The sequence below is a fragment of the Bos indicus x Bos taurus genome, chromosome 9 (genome assembly GCF_003369695.1).
Source record: "Bos indicus x Bos taurus breed Angus x Brahman F1 hybrid chromosome 9, Bos_hybrid_MaternalHap_v2.0, whole genome shotgun sequence".
Lineage (NCBI taxonomy): Eukaryota > Metazoa > Chordata > Mammalia > Artiodactyla > Bovidae > Bos > Bos indicus x Bos taurus.
Window position 1 is genome coordinate 60,506,050 of NC_040084.1, and position 21,279 is coordinate 60,527,328.

The 21,279-nt window shown below is 39.2% G+C and overlaps 1 protein-coding gene across 1 annotated transcript in view; it reads left to right on the top strand.

Annotated features, from left to right (window-relative positions):
* The window catches only part of MDN1 (midasin AAA ATPase 1), a 140,187-nt gene that overhangs the window by 23,309 nt on the left and 95,599 nt on the right, over nt 1-21,279 (top strand). Inside the window, exons 8-17 of the mRNA XM_027551397.1 lie at nt 464-567; nt 2,041-2,155; nt 5,045-5,238; nt 6,443-6,524; nt 9,547-9,642; nt 11,314-11,426; nt 12,858-13,006; nt 13,651-13,711; nt 19,823-20,034; nt 20,573-20,676. Of these exons, the coding sequence (XP_027407198.1) occupies nt 464-567; nt 2,041-2,155; nt 5,045-5,238; nt 6,443-6,524; nt 9,547-9,642; nt 11,314-11,426; nt 12,858-13,006; nt 13,651-13,711; nt 19,823-20,034; nt 20,573-20,676 (1,230 nt within the window). The remainder of the gene's footprint in view (nt 1-463; nt 568-2,040; nt 2,156-5,044; nt 5,239-6,442; nt 6,525-9,546; nt 9,643-11,313; nt 11,427-12,857; nt 13,007-13,650; nt 13,712-19,822; nt 20,035-20,572; nt 20,677-21,279) is intronic.

The following is a 21,279-nucleotide window of genomic DNA, read 5'->3' on the forward strand; positions in this document are numbered from 1 at the left end:
TTCCCACCAAACCGGACTAATTTCTGTTCAACTTTAAGACTCAGTGAATGGCATTACCTCTAGGGTGGCTTCACTGCCTTGCTTCTAATCTGCTCCACACTCATCGACAGTCTGTCTTCACACGGTGTTTTGTTCATCGCTTGGGGTCACACCAGTTAGGCTGTGCGGTAGTTTGCCAGCTACCTCCCATCAGACGCTAGGCTGTAATGCCTCAGTCGTGTCTGGAGTTCTAGTGTCTTGCTTGATTCTGGTTAGTAGGCACCCAGTGAATGTTGAACAAGTAAGTCGCTCTGCTGGAGTGTAGTTGACTCCAATATTCCCACCTGCTGTGACCCCAGTTTATGCTGTGAGAAGTAGGGTTTCCTTTAAGTGTGCGTTTGTCATTTGGTTAGATGGCTGGTTTTGTGGGGTGTTTTTGCTACTTCTGTCTTTATAGCTTTGTCCCTGGAATTTTGTGATTTAGGTTTCTGTGCTGATCCCTCTCTTGGAGAATGGAGAGCTCTTGATTCCTGGCCGAGGTGACTGTGTGAAGGTGGCTCCTGGATTTCAGTTCTTTGCAACCAGGAGGTATGTCCTATTAACCCTTTTGTCTCCACGATGGAGCCTCTTGCTCATGAGTCCACATGCTAGAGTGCTGAGTACACAAGTCCAGGAATAGAGTTCTCTGGGCCTTTAAAGTTGGAACAGATCCAACCTTCTCATTCCTGACTGTTTTTCATGGAGATAATTAATTTAGAAAATAAAAGTTTTGTTTTTTTCACTTAGAAATAAGTAACCAGTCTTAAAAAAAAAATTGTTTTCATATTTTCAAACATAATCAGAAATGACAGTTGTCAGATAGCCCTGGGTTTGAATCCTGATACTGACTCTTTGTATCTGTATGTACCTTGCTTGGCTGATTCTGATGGAACCAATAATGCCTGCTTTACAACTTGGTGTAAGTTGTAAAGTTTAGGTGAAATGACTTGCACTAAAGACCTGTCACATGGTGGCGTGCCCAACCATGATGGTGGTGCTGACGCAAATGAAGCTATGTAGACGTCAAGCAGTTTAAATAAATAAATTGAAGATAAGCGTCAACAAAGGAATAAAACCTAAAGAAACTTATGTTTATGTCCTTATCTACATTTTAAAATAACGTGAAGGCAGTGGCTTATTTCCTCCTACCTGACTACCTGTTCATTTCTCCAAGATATTAAAATGCCCGAGAGGGAAACCAGTGCTACACTGTGTTTAGTAATTATGTTAGTGTTTACTGCACCTCTGTGAACATTCACTCCCAGACGGAATGCAGAGCTGCTCTAACCGGTCTTCAAGGAGCACCTTGCTAGACCCTGATAGTTTTAGTAAAACCTGTTTTTATTCACAGTGATAGTGAAGTTCTTTCCTGGAAAGTCCTGAGACATCACACAAGGATGTCACACCAACTTCAGTTCATTTCTTGGTTTTGCCATTTGTAGTCATAGTTGAGTGAGCAAGAGACATTTTTCTTTCTCTTCCTTATGGTTCTTGCTTGCAGTTAGAGGAAAAGATCACTGTTCCCTCAGGGCAGTTGTTATGAGGATTAAATTAATGGCTTAAGTGTAAGCCTGTGGCTTGCCCAGAATATGTGTTCAATGAATATTCCTTCCTTTCTGGGTATTTTAAATAGTTTTAGGTACTGTAGCTTTTGGTAAATAAGCAGTGAACTTATTTTTAGGGCTATGGGTCTTGGTTTGTTTTCTTTTTCCTGAAGTTACATCTTAATGAAAAGAAACATGTTTTTAAGATCAAAATGCCTAATAGGACTGTTTGCAGTAATTTGAAAATAACTTGGTTAAAGCCCTATTACTCTCCTTAGGAAAATAGTCAAAGCTGAGTCAGTGGCAGCATTTCATCGTCATCCTCCCTGTAAGCCTAGCATAATAGTGTCTTGACACCAGAAGGAATTGTGAGTTTTTTTCAGATGTGACACAGTGTATAGCAAAGGATAACCAGGGGCATAATTCAAGATTAAAACTTAGAAATTTGTGTGACTCTGCTTTTCATTTTGTAATACAGACTGTTGAGCTGTGGAGGAAATTGGTATCAACCGCTAAATAGTCATGCTACTCTGCTAGACAAATACTGGACCAAAATTCACCTGGATAATATGGATAAGGCAGAACTAAATGAGGTATGCAATTACTTGAAAGTATCAGTGCTTCTCTTTTTTACTTTTCATTTATATTACAAGTTTCAGTGTTGTGTTAGTTTCTACTATACAAAGAAGTGAATCAGCTCTGTTGTTGTTTAGTTGCTAAGTCGTGTTCAGCTTTTTGCAACCCCATGGAATGTAGCCACTAGTCTCTTCTAGGTCCATGGGATTTCCCAGGCAAGAATCATGGAGTGGGTTGCCATTTTCTTTTTCAAGGGATCTTCCCAACCCAGGGATCAAACCCATGTGGCAGGCAGATTCTTTACCACTGAGCCGCCAGAGAATTCCTATTTTAAAAGTTTCAGACTTACATGTAGAGAAGAGAAATAGCCCAGTGAGTCATGAAAATACTCACTACTCTAAATTTAACAGTTAATGTGCTAACATTTTACTATATTAACTTCATCTAGTACTTTTTATTTGCTAATATATTTGAAAGCAAACCTCGCAGAATTTCACCCTTAAATACTTTGATGCATCTTTAAGGGCATTTCCATATGTAACCACAATATCAGTATTATAGCCAATAAAATGAATTATTATTCCTCAGTAGCACTTCATTCTCAGACCACATTAGAATTTCCCCAGTTGTCCTCAAAGGATCTTTTTATTTTTACTAAGTTGATTGTAACTAGTATCTTTCACACTTAACAACTGCATGTGCATTTCCATCTGGACCTTAATGGAAACTGAGATGACTTAGTTTAAAGGCTTTATACATCAGTTCACTTTGTAATATCACTGGTTCTCTGTAACCCCTAAGCGGTGTGCCTCACTCTACGCTGCCAACCTCTCTCCTCTGCATTTGCCTTCTCACTTGGGCAGCTTTCTGTCTCCCAGAACTTCACTTTGAACAGTAGCAAATAAAGTGTTGTCAGTGAACATTCAGGCATGGCAGGGTCACCTTCCTCTTTCTTGGTGTAAATTTTTACATAAATAAGTGGCACCAGACAGCCCTTTCAAATATTTTATCTATTATTAGCGTTTAAGTATTTATTAACAGAGGGGTTTTCAGAGGGCACAAATTACTGGATCGGCCTTCATATAATTTCTAAGAACCCTGGCCTTGATGGTGTGATTTTTGTGTCTCTGTAGCCTTGTGAGTTTCTTATCTCACTGTAGCTCTCAGTTGTGTACTTGTGTGTCTATACATCTTTCTCTCCCTCTCTTGCTGCTCTCAACTGTAAGCTCCTCCAGTAACTTACTCAGCTTTGGTGTCCCCGGCATCCAGTCCATGCCTCACAATCCATGTGTTTGTTGTATTGCTCTGACATAATACCCCTCTTTTTTTTTTTTTTTTTTTTTTGCTGTTGTAGTTCTTTAAATATTTTGTTTTCAAACATTTAAATACTGATAAGCATATTATGTCAGATTAGTTTATCATGTGATATTCTGTTTACATTTTGACATTTATGGTAATAACAAAAGATATTTTTTGTCTGAGGTAGAAAATGACTAATTGGTTGGTACATATAAATCACTATTCAGAACTTTTTCCCCAAATAACCGAGCCCTACTAAAGTGTTAAACCTAAGTTTTTTTCAAGTAAAAATAGCTTTTTTCCCCCACCATGATCATAAGTATACATGTTCATATGATGGAATTACTCCTCAGCAATAAAATAGAATGAACTGCTGATACATACAGTGATGTTTGGGTGAATTTCAAAAACACGATGCTGAGTAAGAGAAACCAAACTACGTGCTACATCCTGGATGATTCCATGTACATGAGAAGTTTGAAAGCTAAACTGTACTGATTGGAATCAGGTTCAAGATTCCAGGGACAGGGGTGGTGGGGAAGGGTGTGATTACAAGGGAACTTTTTTTTGTTTTATGGGTGATGGAAGTATGTATTTTGTTTATGGTAGCCACAGTCCATAAATATGGTCAGTTTTGAAAATGTTCCTTCTATACACAGAACATGTTTATTCTCTCTTTGAAAGATCCACATGTGTAGCAAATAAAATGAATTTGTTGATTTTATTATTCACTTCTATCTTTACTTAATTTTTAATACATTTGAAATATTAAAATTTGTAAAATCTTCCAATTTAACAAAAAGGTATGAAGAAATTCAAATCTGTGACCTCTAATACTTCGTGACACTATTAAAAGATTTTAGTTCATCTTTGTAAATATGTGGACTTTACCTCTTTAATATATATAAAATATGTTGATATTTCATATATTAATATAAGTTGGAATCATGGTATACTTCTTAAGCTAATTTAAATATATTAGCTAATAATATTTCTAATACATATGTGATATTTTTCTTCTCAAGTAGACTTAACAAATCCATATCATAAATATTATAATATTATGGCCACCAAGTATCAATACTGCACAAAATTCTTAATAGTTATTGAAGTGAATTGGACTAGATCTTTTGCTTTCTAAATTCTTCTGTCTGATAAAAACTACTTTTTATCAGGACTTTAACACTAGCTCCTTTTGCTGTGTTCTGCTTTTAAAAACAACTTTTGTTTCCTTTCCCACTAAACTGTTTCATTTTTGCTTTTGGCTGAGAAGTGACTTAATCATGGTACTACAATTGTCTTTAAAATAATTGGAGTACGTAGTACTTGAAGTGCATGGGCTTTGGATGCCCATGTTTGAGACGTCTATCCCATTGAGCTTCTGTACCCAAAGCTGTGTGATAGGTCGTGAGGTTGCCAGATAACAGTTCTGGGCAGGAGGACGTCATAGTCTTTGGGGGTTGGAGGTAATGGGTGAAGGTGGAAGTTTTTACACTTGCTCAAGATGACAGATCTCCTAGAGAAATTCATTCTTGGTGTGCTTTTACAAATCATTTGTCTGCTGCTAATTTTTTTTTTTTTTTTTGCTTTTTTTCCTCCTCTCTCAGGTTCTTCAAAACAGATATCCCAGCTTATCAGCAGCAACCGATCACCTGCTTGATATTTATTTCCAGCTTATTGGAGAGAAGCATCACTGTCTGAGTGAAAGTTCTGTTGGAGGGGAACAGGCGCCAGGGGAGGTTCCAGAAGCAAGACAAGAAAACAAGAGACTAAGCCTTGAGGGAAGAGAATTGTCTCTCAGGTATTGGGCTAAACGCTTTTGGGTTGCTATTTTAAAAATTGCTTCTCTCAGAAGTTCATAGCAGCTCAAACTGAATGGTTACAAGAAGTCTGATTTTGAAATTAGACGTTCTCAGTCTCTGATCTGTTTGAGATCTATAGTTACTGTATGGGAAGGCTTATGAAGATAATATTATGTTAGCTTTAAAAAACAACTTTTTTCTTCTTCTTACAGTTTTATTGAGCTGTAACTGACAGCTCTGTATAAGTTTATGGCATATAGGATAATGATTACATGCATATGAAATAATGACTACAAGTTGAGTGAACCTCCATCATCTCACTGATACTAAGTTAAATAGTAAAAAAACAGTTTTTTTCTTGTGATAATGTAACAACTTTTCACATATAACATTCTGCTGCTGCTGCTAAGTCGCTTCAGTCCTGTCCAACTCTGTGCAACCCCAGAGATGGCAGCTCACCAGGCTCCCCCGTCCCTGGGATTCTCCAGGCAAGAACACTGGAGTAGGTTGCCATTTCCTTCTCCAATGCATGAAAGTGAAGTCTCTTAGTCGTGTCCAACTCCTAGCAACCCCATGGACTGCAGCCTGCCAGGTTCCTCTGTCCATGGGATTTTCCAGGCAAGAACACTGGAGTGGGTTGCCATAGCCTTCTCCCATGTATAACATACAGCAGTGTTAATTATACTTATTATGCTGTATATTGCATCCCTAGGAATTATAATTGGTTTAACAAATAACTCTAAAAGTTGGAAATAGTGGAAAAAGTTGGAAAACTACTGACATAGTTTTTTCACTGGATGTCCTTTTGGGACAAATGGGGTCCTAAATAAGATTTTTGGGTTTTGCTGTATATAGTAAATTCTCTTTCTTCCTTTGAGCTACATTTGCAGTGGTTGACTTGCTCTTTGAGAAGTGAGAATTGGGAATGGGCAGCTCCCCTTAAGTTTGCTCTGAGAGTTAATTGCTCCTATCTCTTGCTACCTTGTCTGGTATGGATGGGGGAGAAATGAATTATAGGTTGCTTCCTGATAGAGGTAAGAAAAGGATCCACTTATACTTTTTCCTGACTTAACAGTGTTTATATTCAGTTGCCAGAAAAAGGGAGAGTCTTTGTGGTCAGACGTTCCAAGACCTAAGTAAACTCTGATACCTTTGGTATCTTTGACCTGTGTTTTTTTATTTCTTACCTTTTTTTTTTTAAAGGGATCTACTTAATTGGTGTAATAGGATTGCCCACAGCTTTGACAGTCTGTCTTCATCAGCATCGTTAAATATTTTTCAAGAGGTAAGATATAGTCTTCCTGCTTGTTTTCTCCGTGCTCTGCAAGGCTGCTAATTTCCACTGTTATTTTCTGTCTCTTGACTATTATCAGAAAGTTTTTCTATGGTGTAGGTACTGTGTATATCCTTAGCTAGTTAAAACTGAACTAAAGTTGTCTTAGAGCTAAGTGAGCATGATAAATGTTTTGTGGCTGTTGAAATGGGTTACCCCTAATTTCAAATAAGTCTAGTTTGAAATAGAGTAAAACAGAAGCTGAAATTAAAGCTTAAATGAAAGGGAAAAATCTCCCAGGTGGTAATACTATTGTAAAACAAAAAGAGTTTCTAAGATGTTTAGTATTAATTTCTATGTATAATTTCTTAGTCTGTTTGACAGATTTGTATTTGTCTGATCCCACCACTTGCCCCAGCAGGGCCTTTTTAACTTTAGTCCGGAGAAATGTATGTGGGTTAAAGTCTGTTCTTGTATGCTGGGCTGGGGGGAAAGTGTGTTGTGCAAGAGGGAAGCGCTGTTGAATTACAGCTCTGCCATATTCAATAAGAACAGAGATGTATTTCCACCTGGTTAAGAATAAAAGTGGTACTGCCTGAAGATCTTTGGGCTCTTCAAACATTGACCCGTTTTGACTATAAAGTGTTACCGTGTCTGTCAGCTAGGATTGAGGAAAGGATAGTGACCTGTTTTGGTGAGCAGTGTCTCTGGTGAAGTTGCTTTGAGTAGAAAGAACCCTGATTCAGAGCACACACTTAATCAAGCCAGACCCTGAAGTGCTGTGTATCAGTCCTTTAATCTCCTTCCTGTCCAGTGAAATTTCCTTCCCATCCTCCTACATTTTTCATCTTCCTACAGATAATCTTGTTCTGTACTTTTAAAATAAAACTGGCAAGGGGAGGATCTTCTTTAGTCTCTATTTTAGAATGTTATAGTGTGTGTGTGTGTGTGTGTGTGTGTGTGTGTGTGTGAACCCATAAAATTCACTCTTTTAAGGTGTACAATTGAGTGTATTTTAGTGTATTTACAGAATTATGCCACATCACCACTAAGTAATTCTAGAACATTTTCATCACCTCAAAAAGAAACCTTGTAACCATCAACCATCATGCCTATTTTTCTTCTCTCTGCAGCCTCTGACAATCACTAATCTACCTCCTGTCTATAGATTTGCTTATTCTGGACATTTCATATAAATGAAATCATACTTTAGGTGACCCTTTTATCTTCTTTCACTCAGCATATTCTCTTGGTTAATCCATGTTGTAGCATGAATCAGTACTTCATTCTCGTTATGGCTGAGTAACATTTCATTGTATTGATATACCACATTTTGTTTATTCACTCATACGTTAATGGATATTTGGGTTGTTTTCACCTGTTGTGAATAATGCTGCTGTGAACATTTGTGTACAAGTATTTTATTAATATGGGCTTCCCTGGTGGCTCAGTGGTCAAGAATCTTCGTGCCAGTGCAGGAGACACGGGTTCGATCCTGGGGCGGGAAGATTCCCTGGAGAAGGAAGTGGCAGTCCATTCTAGTATTCTTGCCTGGGAAGTCCCATGGACAGAGGAGCCTGCTGGGCTTTAGTCCATGAAGTCACAAAAGAATTGGACACTACTTAGCGACTAAACAACAACAACATTTTTTAATATAGAAGTAAAAATGAGAAAATATGGGAAAACGGTAAAAAATATTCTCCCATTCAGAGATTCCCCTGTACTATTAATACATTGGTATATCTCCTTGTACATCTTTGTCTATGCATATGGAATTAAGAACTCTTTTACTGTATTAGAGCCATGCCCGCCAGCCCCTCATAAAAACCCCATACTACCTTGTTGAAGAGATCAGGCCAGTTGTTTTACAGAACGTTTCACCTTTTGGCTTTATCTGGTTGCTGCTTCTCTGTTTTGACACCAAGTGGTGTCTTGCAATTCAGTCCAGTTCTGATACTTACTACCTGGAGTTAGTGTAGACCACACAGGTTCAGGGACTCAGTCCTCCACAAGACCACCCCACTTTGGACTCCAGCCGCAAGTATTGGAGGCCCACCCACACTTAGGACCAATCAGCTGTAAATTCAGGGGTTCCTACAAACTTCTCAGGTACAGTGATTGTCTCATAGAATTCTTTGGAAGCTCTGTACTTACCGTACAGACTACAGTTTTATTATTAAAAATATTATTCAGGAACAGTCAAAGAGACGCATAGGGCAAGACTTCAGGAATCTGAACACAGGCACATCTTTGGAGGCAGGGAGTGCCACCTTCATCATACATCGTGTTGTCCACCAGCCCCTCTACCTTCTCCAAGTGTTGGGGATGGAAGTTTCAATTCTCCTGTTCGTGCTTGGTCTTTCTGGCCTGGCCATTTCCTCTGATAAACTAAGTAAGGGCTCATCTGGAGTTACCTTGCTTAGTATAATAAACCCAGTAGGGCCCATGAGGACTCTAGTGAATAACAGAAGATACTCCTTAGTCCTGGTGATTCAGAATTTTTGAAAGGCTGTGTAGGAGTTAGGGACAAACAGCAGATAAATTCTTATTACAGCAGAAGACATGTATCTTGGCTTCTCAGTAGTGGCTAAGTACTGGGTTAGGGTAATGACAGTATTCCTTGATTGCACACCAAGAATTTCCCTTTACAGCTCAGAAGTAATCTTTTGGTGTTATCTCCACTGTCTGAGAATCATTTTCCACTATAGAATCTACACTACTAACCAGGGATTAATGCTAATTGCTATTTTTGCCTGAATTTTACATTTGCAAACTCAGGGCTGCATGTGTGTGTTTTCCTAATTAACCAATATTTTGATAATAAAGCCTTAACATTTTTGGAGTCTTGTCTCTGTTGTGGTAACATCTTTAAGTCTAGGGTTGGTACCTTATTTGTACTCTCCTTTTAGTCTTTCTTGCAGAAATGTTCCTGCTAGATTTTATATTCCTTCCTTTTGTGGCCTGGACTGCAGTGCTCTGTCATTAATGTATTATTTAAGAAGTCAATTGCTATTTGCCTTGGTTATTTTAATAGGCTCTGGACTGTTTCACAGCAATGCTTTCTAAGCAGACGAGCAAACTGAAAATGGCAGAAGTCATTGGAAGCAAATTGAACATTTCCAAGAAAAAGGTATGTAGTGCTATTTCTACTTCCCTCTTGAAAGGAAGTTGGGTTATTTAGCTTACTTGCTGGTCTCTGGCCCTTACCTAGAAAAGCTTTTGCAAAGTTGGACGTTTCATTGCTGCCTCTCATGGACATAAAACTCACTGTCTCTTGGATAAGTAGTTCTCCCTGTGGTCCACATTCTTAAAGTGAGCTGCCTTGTATTCTTTCTCACATGTGCGCCTTATTTTCCAGTGTTTAAGGAGCATGTTATTATGTATGTTCTGGATTCAGGACTGGAACGATGTCTTAGCAAATATTTTAATAAGCCTTCGCATTTTCAAAGCTTCAGTTAAGTTTGGTCGCTTAGTCGTGTCCGACTCTTTGTGACCCCATGGGCTGCAGCACACCAGGCTTCCCTCTCCATCACCAACTCCTAGAGCTTGCTCAAACTCATATCCATCAAGTCAGTGATGCCATCCAATCATCTCATCCTCTGTCATCCCCTTCTCCTTCCACCTTCAATCTTCCCAGCATCAGGGTCGTTTCTAGTGAGTCAGTTCTTCGCATCAGGTGGCCAAAGTATTGGAGTTTCAGCTTCAGCCTCAGTCCTTCCAATGAATGTTCAAGACTGATTGCCTTTAGGATAGTCTGGTTGGATCTCCTTGCTGTTCAAGGGACTCTCAAGAGTCTTGTCCAACACCACAGTTCAGAAGCATCATTTCTTCGGTGCTCAGCTTTCTTTCGAGTCCAACTCTCACACCCATATGTGACTACTGGAAAAACCATAGCTTTGACTAGACAGACCTTTGTTGGCAAAGTAATGTCTCTGCTTATTAATATGCTGTCTAGGTTGATAATACCTTTTCTTCCAAGGAGCAAGCGTTTTTAATTTCATGCCTGCAGTCACCATCTGCAATCATTTTAGATCCCCCCAAAATAAAGTCTGTCACTGTTTCCATTGTTTCCATCTGTTTGCCATGAAGTGATTTGACTGGATGCCGTGACCTTTTTTAATGTGTTTTAAGCCAACTTTTTCACTCTCCTCTTTTCACTTTCATCAAGAGGCTCTTTAGTTCTTCGCTTTCTGCCATAAAGGTGCTGTCATCTGCATATCCGAGGTTATTGATATTTCTCCCAGCAATCTTGATTTCAGCTTGTGCTTCATCCAGCCCAGCATTTCGCAAGATGTACTCTGTATGTAAGTTAAATAAATAGGGTGACAATATGCAGCCTTGACATACTCCTCTCCCAATTTGGAACCAGTCTGTTGTTCCATGTCCAGTTTTAACTGTTGCTTCTTGACCTGCATACAGATTTCTCAGGAGGCAGGTCAGGTGGTCTGGTAGTCCCATCTCTTGAAGAATTTTCCAGTTTGTTGTGCAGAAAACATAGCTGAAGAAAAATTACTTTGATTTTTTTAGAAGTATCTTTTAGGAGTATAGCTTTTCTTGACTGTTCACTTTATGTAGGTAGATAGAGGCATATTTGAATCAATAAATTGTAGTGTTAGGGAACATTCATAATCAATGTTTTTAAAAACAGAAACTTGGAAAATATTTTAAAATAAAATTAAACGCTAACTTGCCTATATAGGAAGCCGAAAGTGCTTCTAGAGGTGGCACAGTAAGCCTCATGATTTAAGTGTTTGAAGAGTATGCAGAATTTTACTCAGGTAAATCTTTTCCCCTCCCATAGGTGGAATTCTTCTGTCAACTTTACAAACCAGAAATTGTGATCAACGAGCTTGATGTGCAAGTGGGTCGAGTGCGGCTTCTCCGAAAACAAAGCGAGGCTGTCCACATACAGAGGTAATCAGGGTTCCAAGCTGAGCTGAGCACTGTGGGGTCATTGGGAACTTGGCGCAAGGAGCATTTGGTCCTGACCCTTTTCTCTGAGTAAAACCCATGTCTGAACTGTGATCTCTCCAGTGTGCTAGACTGGTAAGGAGCAGTGATTTCCTAAAATGTGTCCTGTGAAACTGGATATTAGGAGCTGGAGGGTGGTGATGAGGGTGCTTAGAGATTTGGGACCAGCAAAGATGTATCTTTGATTTTATTCATTGTAATTTATTTATTAAGTGAAGTAAGCATCACTTGGAAGGCAGGCTTGGTCCTAAATTAGTCTGTTAATTCCTTGAAGGCTGGAATTGTATAAGTTTTTGATACCTAGTTAACCATTTACTAAATATTTGCTGTATTCCTAACATTGTGCTAAGTGCTGTTTTGCATGTTTTTGCATGTGACTATAGTAATCCTATGAATTAATGTGTTTATTAGCGCCCTAGGACTCACCTCACAAATTAACCATAAACTTGATTCATGTATCCATGCATGCTAAGTCGCTTTAGTCATGTCCGACTCTTTTCAACCCCATGGACTATAGCCTGCCAGGCTCCTTTATCCATGGGGTTCTCCAGGCAAGAATACTGGAGTAGGTTGCCATTTCCTACTCCAGGGAATCTTCCCGACCCAGGAACCAAACCTGGGTCTCTTGTGTCTCCCGCTTTGACATGTGGGTTCTAGGGCCGTAAACTTGATGGTTTGCCATAAACATTTCTTCTCAGTTCTGGAGGCTGGAAGGCTGAAGTCCAGGTGCTGGCAGGGCCACGTTCCCTCTGGAGGCTCTTGCCTCTTCCTGGCTTCTGATGGCGGGCACTAGTCCTTGGTGTTCCTTACCTTGTAGCTGCTTCAGTTCAGTATCTGACTCCATTGTCTTATGGCCTTCTTCCCTGTGTGTCTTTTTTGTGTCTGTAAATTTCTCTTTCTGTATGAGAACACGGGCCATTGGATTTAAGACCAGGCCTTAAGTCCAATACAGTATGATTTTTATCTTATTCCTGTAAAGACCTTTTTCCCAAATAAGGTCACATTCACAGCTACTGGGTGGACATGAATTTGTGGAGGACTTACTGCAACTAGTAAGTGTTGTTGTCCAGATTGTACAGGTTAGGAAACCAAGGCTAAGAGAGGTTAAGTAATTTGCCCAAGATGACATAGGTAGTACAGATGTTTTATCTTGTCGGTGTTTTGAATTTCTAGAGCCTAGTGAAGTACTAGGTATGTAAATGCTCCATGTTTATAGAATGAATTCTGCAATTCTTATGTTGTGAGCTATCCCATACAATGTGAAGACAGTCCTTTCTTGAGTTGTCTTGTTTATCGAGTCTGATTCCTCAGAACAACGTTAAGAGAAGCTTGCAGCTTGTCTCTCCAACTGCTTACGTACTTTCACCTCCCCAGGGAAAAGTTCACCTTTGCTGCTACGAGGCCATCCTCTGTTCTTATCGAACAGCTCGCAGTATGTGTCAGCAAAGGGGAGCCTGTGTTGCTGGTGGGAGAAACTGGAACAGGCAAAACCTCCACAGTCCAGTATTTGGCTCACATTACAGGTAACTCCTGGAGCGGATGCAGTCTGTCCTAGACGATAGGCATTTCATTTCATACGACTGCCTTTTTAAAAACTAGAGTCCAAAGAATATTGGAACTTAAAAAGTGCCACAGCTCTGTTTCCCCTGGAGATAAGCACTGGAATCTTTTTCCTTGGAAACAATGTAATCTCTCTCCCTGGAAATAACTATTAACATGTTGGTATTAATTTTTTTCAGTTCTAATCTATGGCCTGCACATACATAGTGCTTTGGTTTTGTTTTGAAACAGATGGGATCCTTCCCTGTATTGTGTTTAGTTAAGCACATTGGCCATCTTTAAAAACAGAACTGCCTCATTCCTGTTCTGATGTCTAAATTAATATTTCACACTAGATATTTATTTAGTTCTAATTCATAGACATTGACTTACTGAAGGATTTTGTTGTTGTTGTTTTCAGTTACCCGATGCTAGAGCAGTGACTCTTTCATTCTCTCTGGGTTAGGTTAAAATTTTGAACAGTCAAGATTCTAAAAATAAAATGAGGGGTCAGAGGAAGTGCACATTAAAAGATTTGCCCATACCCATGTCCGCACATCGGATCACAGTGGGTATTGTCAGTCTTTACATTTTCAGAATAACTCTTTATACCCTTTTTTTCTTAAAGGCCACCGTTTGAGAGTTGTCAATATGAATCAGCAAAGTGACACTGCAGATTTGCTGGGAGGGTAAGTATGGTTTTAAACCTTTTTCTTGTTGTTTTGTGTTCACTGCTTGAGGTAAGAAACACTTCTTTCCTATTAAGCTTAATACTAACCTTGGAAGAATGTTCAACAACTTGCCCCCTGTGCCTACCCCAGCAGGATATTTATTAGGGTTTATTAAGGGACTCTTGGGGTATGTAGATGTTTCTTTTCATTTTAAAGAATTCTTGAGGTTCTTGCTCTCAGAGATCCTGCTGAGGGTGTGGGGTGGGGGCTGGAATATAAAGGTGAGTATGCAGTCAACTGTGTATCACAACAAACTATGGAAAATTTTTAAAGAGATGGGAATACCAGAGCACCTGACCTGCCTCCTGAGAAATCTGTATACAGGTCAAGAAGTAACAGTTAGAACTGGACATGAAACAACAAACTGGTTCCAAGTCGGGAAAGAAGTACGTCAAGGCTGCATACTGTCAACCTGCTTATTTAACCTATATGCAGGGTACATCATGCGAAATGCTGGGCTGGATGAAGCACAAGCTGGAATCAAGATTGCTGGGAGAAATATCAATAACCTCAGATATGCAGATGACGCCACCCTTATGGCAGAAAATGAACAACTAAAGAGCCTCTTGATGAAAGTGAAAAGAGAGTGAAAAAGTTGGCTTAAAACTCAGCATTCAGAAAGCTAAGATCATGGCATCAGGTCCCATCCCTTCATGGCAAATAGATGGGAAACAATGGAAACAGTAACAGACTTTATTTTTTGGGCTCCAAAATCACTGCAGATGGTGACAGCAGCCATGAAATTAAAAAAGCTTGCTCCTTGGAAGAAAAGTTTTGACCATATGACAGCATATCAATAAGCAGAGATTGATAGACAGAGATTGTCTAGTCAAAGCTGTGGTTTTTCCAGTAGACATGTATGGATGTGAGAGTTGGACTTTAAGAAAGCTGAGTGCCAAAGAATTGATGCTTTTGAACTGTGATATTGGAGAAGACTCTTGGGAGTCCCTTGAAGAGCAAGGAGATCCAACCAGTCCATCCTAAAGGAAATCAGTCCTGAATATTCATTGGAAGGGCTGAGGCTGAAGCTGAAATTCCAAAACATTGTCTACCTGATGCGAAGAACTGACTTATTTGGAAAGACCCTGATGCTGGGAAAGATTGAAGGCGGGAGGAGAAGGGGACGACAAAGGATGAGATGGTTGGATGGCATCACTGATTCTATGGACATGAGTTTAAGCAAGTTCCGGGAGTTGGTGATGGACAGGGAAGCCTGGTGTGCTGTAGTCCGTGGGGTCGCAAAGAGTTGGACACTACTGAGCAACTGAACTGAACTGAATGCAGTTAAGTAATATTTATCTGGAGTATGTTCTTGAGTTATGCTGCCTTCAAGCAAGACTCTCCTGCAATTTGTTTATCTTTGAAAGGTTAAGTAGCCTCCACTTGGTTAAATGGAACATCACTGTGGTCAACTAAATGCCCTTCTTCCTTTTGATGCTTTTGAATATGTTAGTTTTTGAACAATTTTAATGTGTGCTGAAGGCTGTAAAACTGATAGATGCTATTGGCATACCTTATGTTGAATGATACTAGGAACTGTCCCATTAATTCTAAACAGTTGCTTGCATAAATCTTTAAAAGCATAGAACAATAGAAGTTATTGTTCTTTTTTCTCTTTATGATGTCTACGAGAAGTTCTTTATTTACTCATTTTTTTTTAAGGACACCTTACACTGTAGCATTATTTTTACTTTTGCTTTTACCAGTCTCTATCCCTTCCTGCTCTGGGTGGAGTGCCAGTGTGGAATCCTGCTTCCTTTTGTGCTTTTCATTTTCTTACCCTCTGGACCCTTAAATTCTGCTCTACACGTACCTTGATGTTATATTTTAAATTTCTATACTGTCTTAAAATCTGTCAGCTGAGACTTAACCTCTCTTACCCCAGTTCTTCTTTTACTCTGTTTTTCCTCAGTGGTCTTTTCTACTTTGCTTTATATTTCTTCTGTTCAGTTAATTGACAGTCTCTCCTATCCCTCGTTGTGGTACTTGCAGTGTGTTCTTAGTAATAAATGGAGTTTGTTATTTAACTAGTATGTCTGTCGTTGTTGTTTAGTTGCTCAGTCATGTCCAACTCTTAGCAACCCCCTGGACTGTCACCGGCCAGGCTCCTCTGTCCATGAGATTTTCCAGGCAAGAATACTGGAGTGGGTTGCCATTTCCTTCTCCAAGTATGTCTGTACTACTATCTGTTTCTACTCTGTATTCTGTAATGCCCTGCAGTTAAGTATAGCTAACACAGATGGCATTGTTCTTGTACTAATTAAACATAGGCTGTATCGGTCTCATTTAAGACTTTGTAGTGTTATATCAGCCATTGCAAATAGTGTTTTCTTCTTTAATTCCTTTTTTTTTTAAATGCAAGTAGTTTTAAATGTAGGGAATACACATTGTGCCCTGATGTAATTGATAATACAAAAGGCTAAAATTAGAATGTGGTAACTGGAATTTTATTTTTGGTGCTAACTTGTTAGTAAGTTAGCATCAGTAATCAAAAGAAAAGTTAGATACAATTCAGTTTTTGTATGGCTGTAAGTATGCCTTGTTTTCTGTCCTTTTGTATAACTGCAAGTGGTGTGTAAATCACATCTTTTAATATATATCTTAGATGTATGAATGACTGCTTAAGAGTCTTTGTGTATACAATTTGAAGCAAAAATGATTTTATTAAAAGGCAAGGGTATGGAAGACAAAGGAGTGGGTAGGGAGAAGGGGTATAGAAAGCTTCATAGTTCTATTTTGGAAAGGTGTGGTTAGTTTTATCTAACTATGAAACTGGTTTTATGTTTTGTATTAATAATTTGTTTATTAAACATATTTTGCATTTACCAAATACTATGGTGAAAGAGAAAAGAAATTTATAGTCCTAATTAGTCTGACTTGCAAATCTGGATCCTTTTGACTGGTTTTTTGAGAAGTTGTAATTAAGGATAAATACATATTGTAAGAATAAGGCCTTCAAGGCCATCAGGCACTTGAGCTGCATTCCTGCAGATTGCCTGTGAGTTTTGTTTGCATATGTACCTACTTACTTTTTTGATTACTGTTAGTGTGGTATATCTTTCCCCTCACTTTTAACTCATTTTTGTCATTCTGATTAAAGTAGATTCTGGTAAATAGCACAGAGACCTACAGGTTACCTGGGAGTAGAGCAGTAAACCAAATTCCAACAGCATTGGGCTGGAGAGAGCCTATGAGACTGTAGAAAAGAGTGGATGATACAGAGGACTTAGATGAAGCAGATAAAACCATTCCAGAAAATGAAAGTCTGCACTAAATGGCAAAACACAGAACACAGGTTCACAGTTCTGGAAATGGAGTTGGGAGGGGCAGCCTCTGAAGGAGAAACAGGTATAGAGAGACGGGGAGGGGTCCTTGGAGAAGTCAACAATGATGGAAAGGAGAAATGAGAGGAAAATTAAAGATCTTACAGAAATAGAAATAAAATGGCCAACCTGCATTCTCCTCTAAGCCCCTCAAGTAAGCATCGTCCATGAAGGAAACAGCACGGGAGACAGCAGGGCACAAGTGCCTGTTCTCAGACTCAGAATCCGGATCCCGAATGAGGTGAAGGGTTTGCTTCTTAGTTGCTCATCACGTGCTGTTTCATGTTTCTTTTGCACTTGGTGTTCTTTCATGTATGGTCATTTTGGAGTGTCATTTTCTTTTGTTCTAGTCATTTTCAAGTGAATCTTGTTTGTGGTCTCCATGTATCATGTATGTAGCAGGTAGACCCTGAGTGACTGTCCACGAGGACCAGGTGGTCTAGATTTCCTTCTCTTGGCCTTCAGGTTGCTCCTGAGGCGTCCTTTCAAAAGATAGCTTGGAAACTCTAGTCTCAGTTCATAGTTTGATTCATCAGTTCGCCCTGTGACAGGTTGGTTTCCATTGAGTGTTTTAGTTAATTTTTATTTTTATTTTCAGCAAGCTATATATATGTATGTTCATTTTCGCCATCATTTGAAGCATTTATTAACTTAACCAGCCAATATGCCTTCAGTTTTAAATGAACAAGCTTTTTTCTTAAGGAGCCCAGACTAATGTGAAATATAAAGCCATTTCTTTCATGAATTCAGTTCACTGAGCTAGTTACTAGTTATAGTAACAGGTTGCTCTTCAATGGCATCCCTGTGCCAGGCACTCTTTTGAGTTTTTACCTGTTTACTCACTCAGCCATCTTAACAACCTGTTCATTATTCCCATTTATACACAAGGGACCTGAGGCTCACAAGGATTAAGTGCCTTGTTCAAAGTAATGGCTAGTCTGTGACTTGAACCCAGCAGTCTGCCTGAGCATCTACCTTCTTAATCATTACTCTGCTGCCTCAGTTAGCTTTGGATCCCATTTATTCCCTCATCTTTAAGACTAGCTATTTTATTTAAAAAACATTTGTATTTTGCTTAATTTCTCAACATTCCGCTGCTGACATTCTGGCTCATCGTCCTCTGCCTAGTCCAGTGTAGGGCTTTCATCTTTCCTTCTCCTCCAGCCTCTCTTCCATTTGGTAGATGGATGTGATTATGTGATAGTGTGATCAGATTACATCACTGTCTTCCTCCCTGACTTCAGTCCATGTGGAATATACTACAAACCCTTCACCACCTCTCCAGGACACTTCTCCCTATCCTTCCTTCAGCTCTGCTGCCTTGCCAACCACACTCCCCTCCGTGTTTCTGTTTCCTCTGTCACCTCCCCTGCCACCCAGGGGTATTTACTTAGCCAAACCCTTTTTTGTTTGATTGCCTTCAAATTCCTATCTTTAACACAGCTTCCTCTGACCATCACAGCTAAAGTACTAAAATTCTTCTTTCACCCCCTTTGCTTTCATTTTATCTACTGGCATACCAGTTTCTACTGGATATTTTATACCAGTAGGTATCTTCCTCTACTGTCTTTTTGGTTAGATTGTAAGCTCCTGAGGGGCAAGAGCTGGTGGGTCTTGTTTACTCAGTGCCGAACCCTAGAGGTGCACAGTAAATCTCAGTGGAATGAATGGAGTAAAGGAATGTTTTTACTAATTAATGGGTCAGTGCTTGCTGGGAAGCGAAGTTAAGTTCGTGAAGTTGTCATACTTTCTCTGAAATCGGACTCTTCCATGTAGATGCTCAGTTTCAGGGCACTGGGTTTCGCTTGTCTCGTTGTTCCTCCTTAGGCCAGTGAGTAAATAGTATCCATGATTCTCCAATTGTACTTGCTTGTTTCAAAACATTTTGATACTGTTTCGGTTCTCAAATTATATTTCTTGGAAATAAAATTGAGGTTATCATCCTTGAATTGTAGTATTTAGTATCCTAGGCTGAAGAAAGTTGTACGCTTGATCTTGTCTAATCTTCCAGAATGATTAGTGCTGCTTGGGCAACTTATCTTAAATCTAGCCAGAGCAGTGTTTCTTGACTCTTATTAACCTCTCCCCACCCCCAGTAGTAAATTAAATTTTAATTTAAATGAATTAATTCCCTAATTCCCCAACCAGAAAAATAAAATGCTAAGAAATAAAAGAGAATCTTAATACTCAGAAATAAATAGTTAAGCCTTGGAGGGTCACAAACCATTGCAACATCTAAAAAAATTTTTTTTTTACTGTCCCCTTCCCCCAATTTTTAATATCTTTGGGAGCAGTCTCTTCCTCCACCCCACCATTGACAAGGCATGATGTTAAAGTAAGTACAAGATGCTTAAGTAAATCAATTTCGGATGTTATATTTTTTCCTAAAATATCTCAAAAACATTTTGGTCACTCTTAATAAAATATGGTTTATCATTAAATATACATGATGATTATTTAAATGTGTTAGTAGAATAAATGACATGCCTCTCACTACCCAGTTTAGAATTTCAGATTTTTTCATAATTTGGTTATCTAATGATTACCTTTAGCATAGACCCTTCAAACAACATGGGGAAAAAATAGATCATAATTTAAAACTTTAACATAGATTTTAAGTATTTTGCTATTGTTTCTGATTTTGATGTAGAAGAAATCTTACACCTATTCCTGTTTTCTTAGGTATGCCTCCTGGTTTCTGTTAGCTTCAGAAGTTTGTGAATCACATATCTGCCTTTTGTTTCAGTTACAAGCCAGTGGACCATAAGCTTATTTGGCTGCCTTTACGGGAGGCATTTGAAGAACTCTTTGTTCAGACATTTTCGAAGAAGCAGAACTTTACGTTCTTGGGACACATTCAGACGTGTTACAGGCAGAAACGGTGGCAAGATCTCCTGAAGCTAATGCAGCATGTGCACAAGTCGGCTGTCAACAAGGCTGGGGCAGAGAGTGAGCCTGGTAGGTGGCAGCCCAGGCTGCCGGTAGGAGGTCATGGCTGGAGTCTAGCGAGCAGAATTAGGAGGAGTTTGGGGCAGAATGATGCAAAACTAGGGATTGCTGAGACTTAGGGCTGATATGACTAATTCTAAAGTATTGTTGCTCCTGGGATTCAGCAAGATTTCTATAAAAGTCAGTGGTTGGTGGTGTTGATGTACAAGTACCACTTAGTGGTCAGTAAGTCACATATGCTTAGAAGAGGTTATTTCCAGAAAACTGGATTCCACGTAAATGGGGCTTTTGGTGGCTTAGTCTTTACTTTCTCATCTATAAAGTGGGAATAGTGAGAATAAATGAGTTCTCTAATGCATATGCATATAAATGAAGTGGCTAGTACAGTGGCTGCATATGGTTGGAATTGTGTAAGCATTTGGACTTAATTTTTTACATGTCTAAGATGTGGTTTTTGTGTGTGTTTTGTTAATTATCTGGTGTTTTAAGTTTTATATATATTATGACGCAAAATATATTTTTTATTCTTGTCTTTATTCTTCTCTAGGGTCACTACTAAAAGAGAAGTGGGAAGCATTTGGTCTTAGACTCAACCATGCCCAACAACAGATGAAAATGACTGAGAATGCCCTATTGTTTGCATTTGTAGAGGTATTTTGCTTTGATTGTTTAGGTTAAGGGAATGTTGATTTGATGCAAAATGCAGGTTAAAGAGGCTACTGTTCTGTCTTCTCTTCATGTTGACATTTTAGGGCTTGTTGTTTAGAACAGTAAACACTTAATGAAAGAATTCTTTGAGAGGGGGTTAAATGTCTTTTTGTAGATGTGATAAAGTCTTTTTTATATAATTTAAGATTTTAATTAATTTTGGCTGTGCTGGACCTTCACTGCTGCCCGGGCTTTTCTCGAGTCGCAGTGATGGGGGCTCCTCTCTAGATGCAGTGCTCGGGCTCCACATTGTGGTGCCTCTCTTGCTGTGGGGCACAAGCTATAGCTGCAAGGCCTTGGTTGCTGTGGCTCCCAGGCTCTAGAGCGCAGGCTCAGTACTTACGGTGCAAGGGCTTAGTTGCTCTGTGGCATGTGGGATCTTCCCGGGTCAGGGATCAAACCCGTGTCTCCTGCATTGGCAGGCAGACTCTTCTCCACAGAGCCCCCAGGGAAGCCCAAAATTGTAGTGTTCATGAGCACTGTTGTTATTATTTTGTAAGATGCAGTTGAGGATAATTCGTGAATTTTTATTGTTTTGTAGCTGTG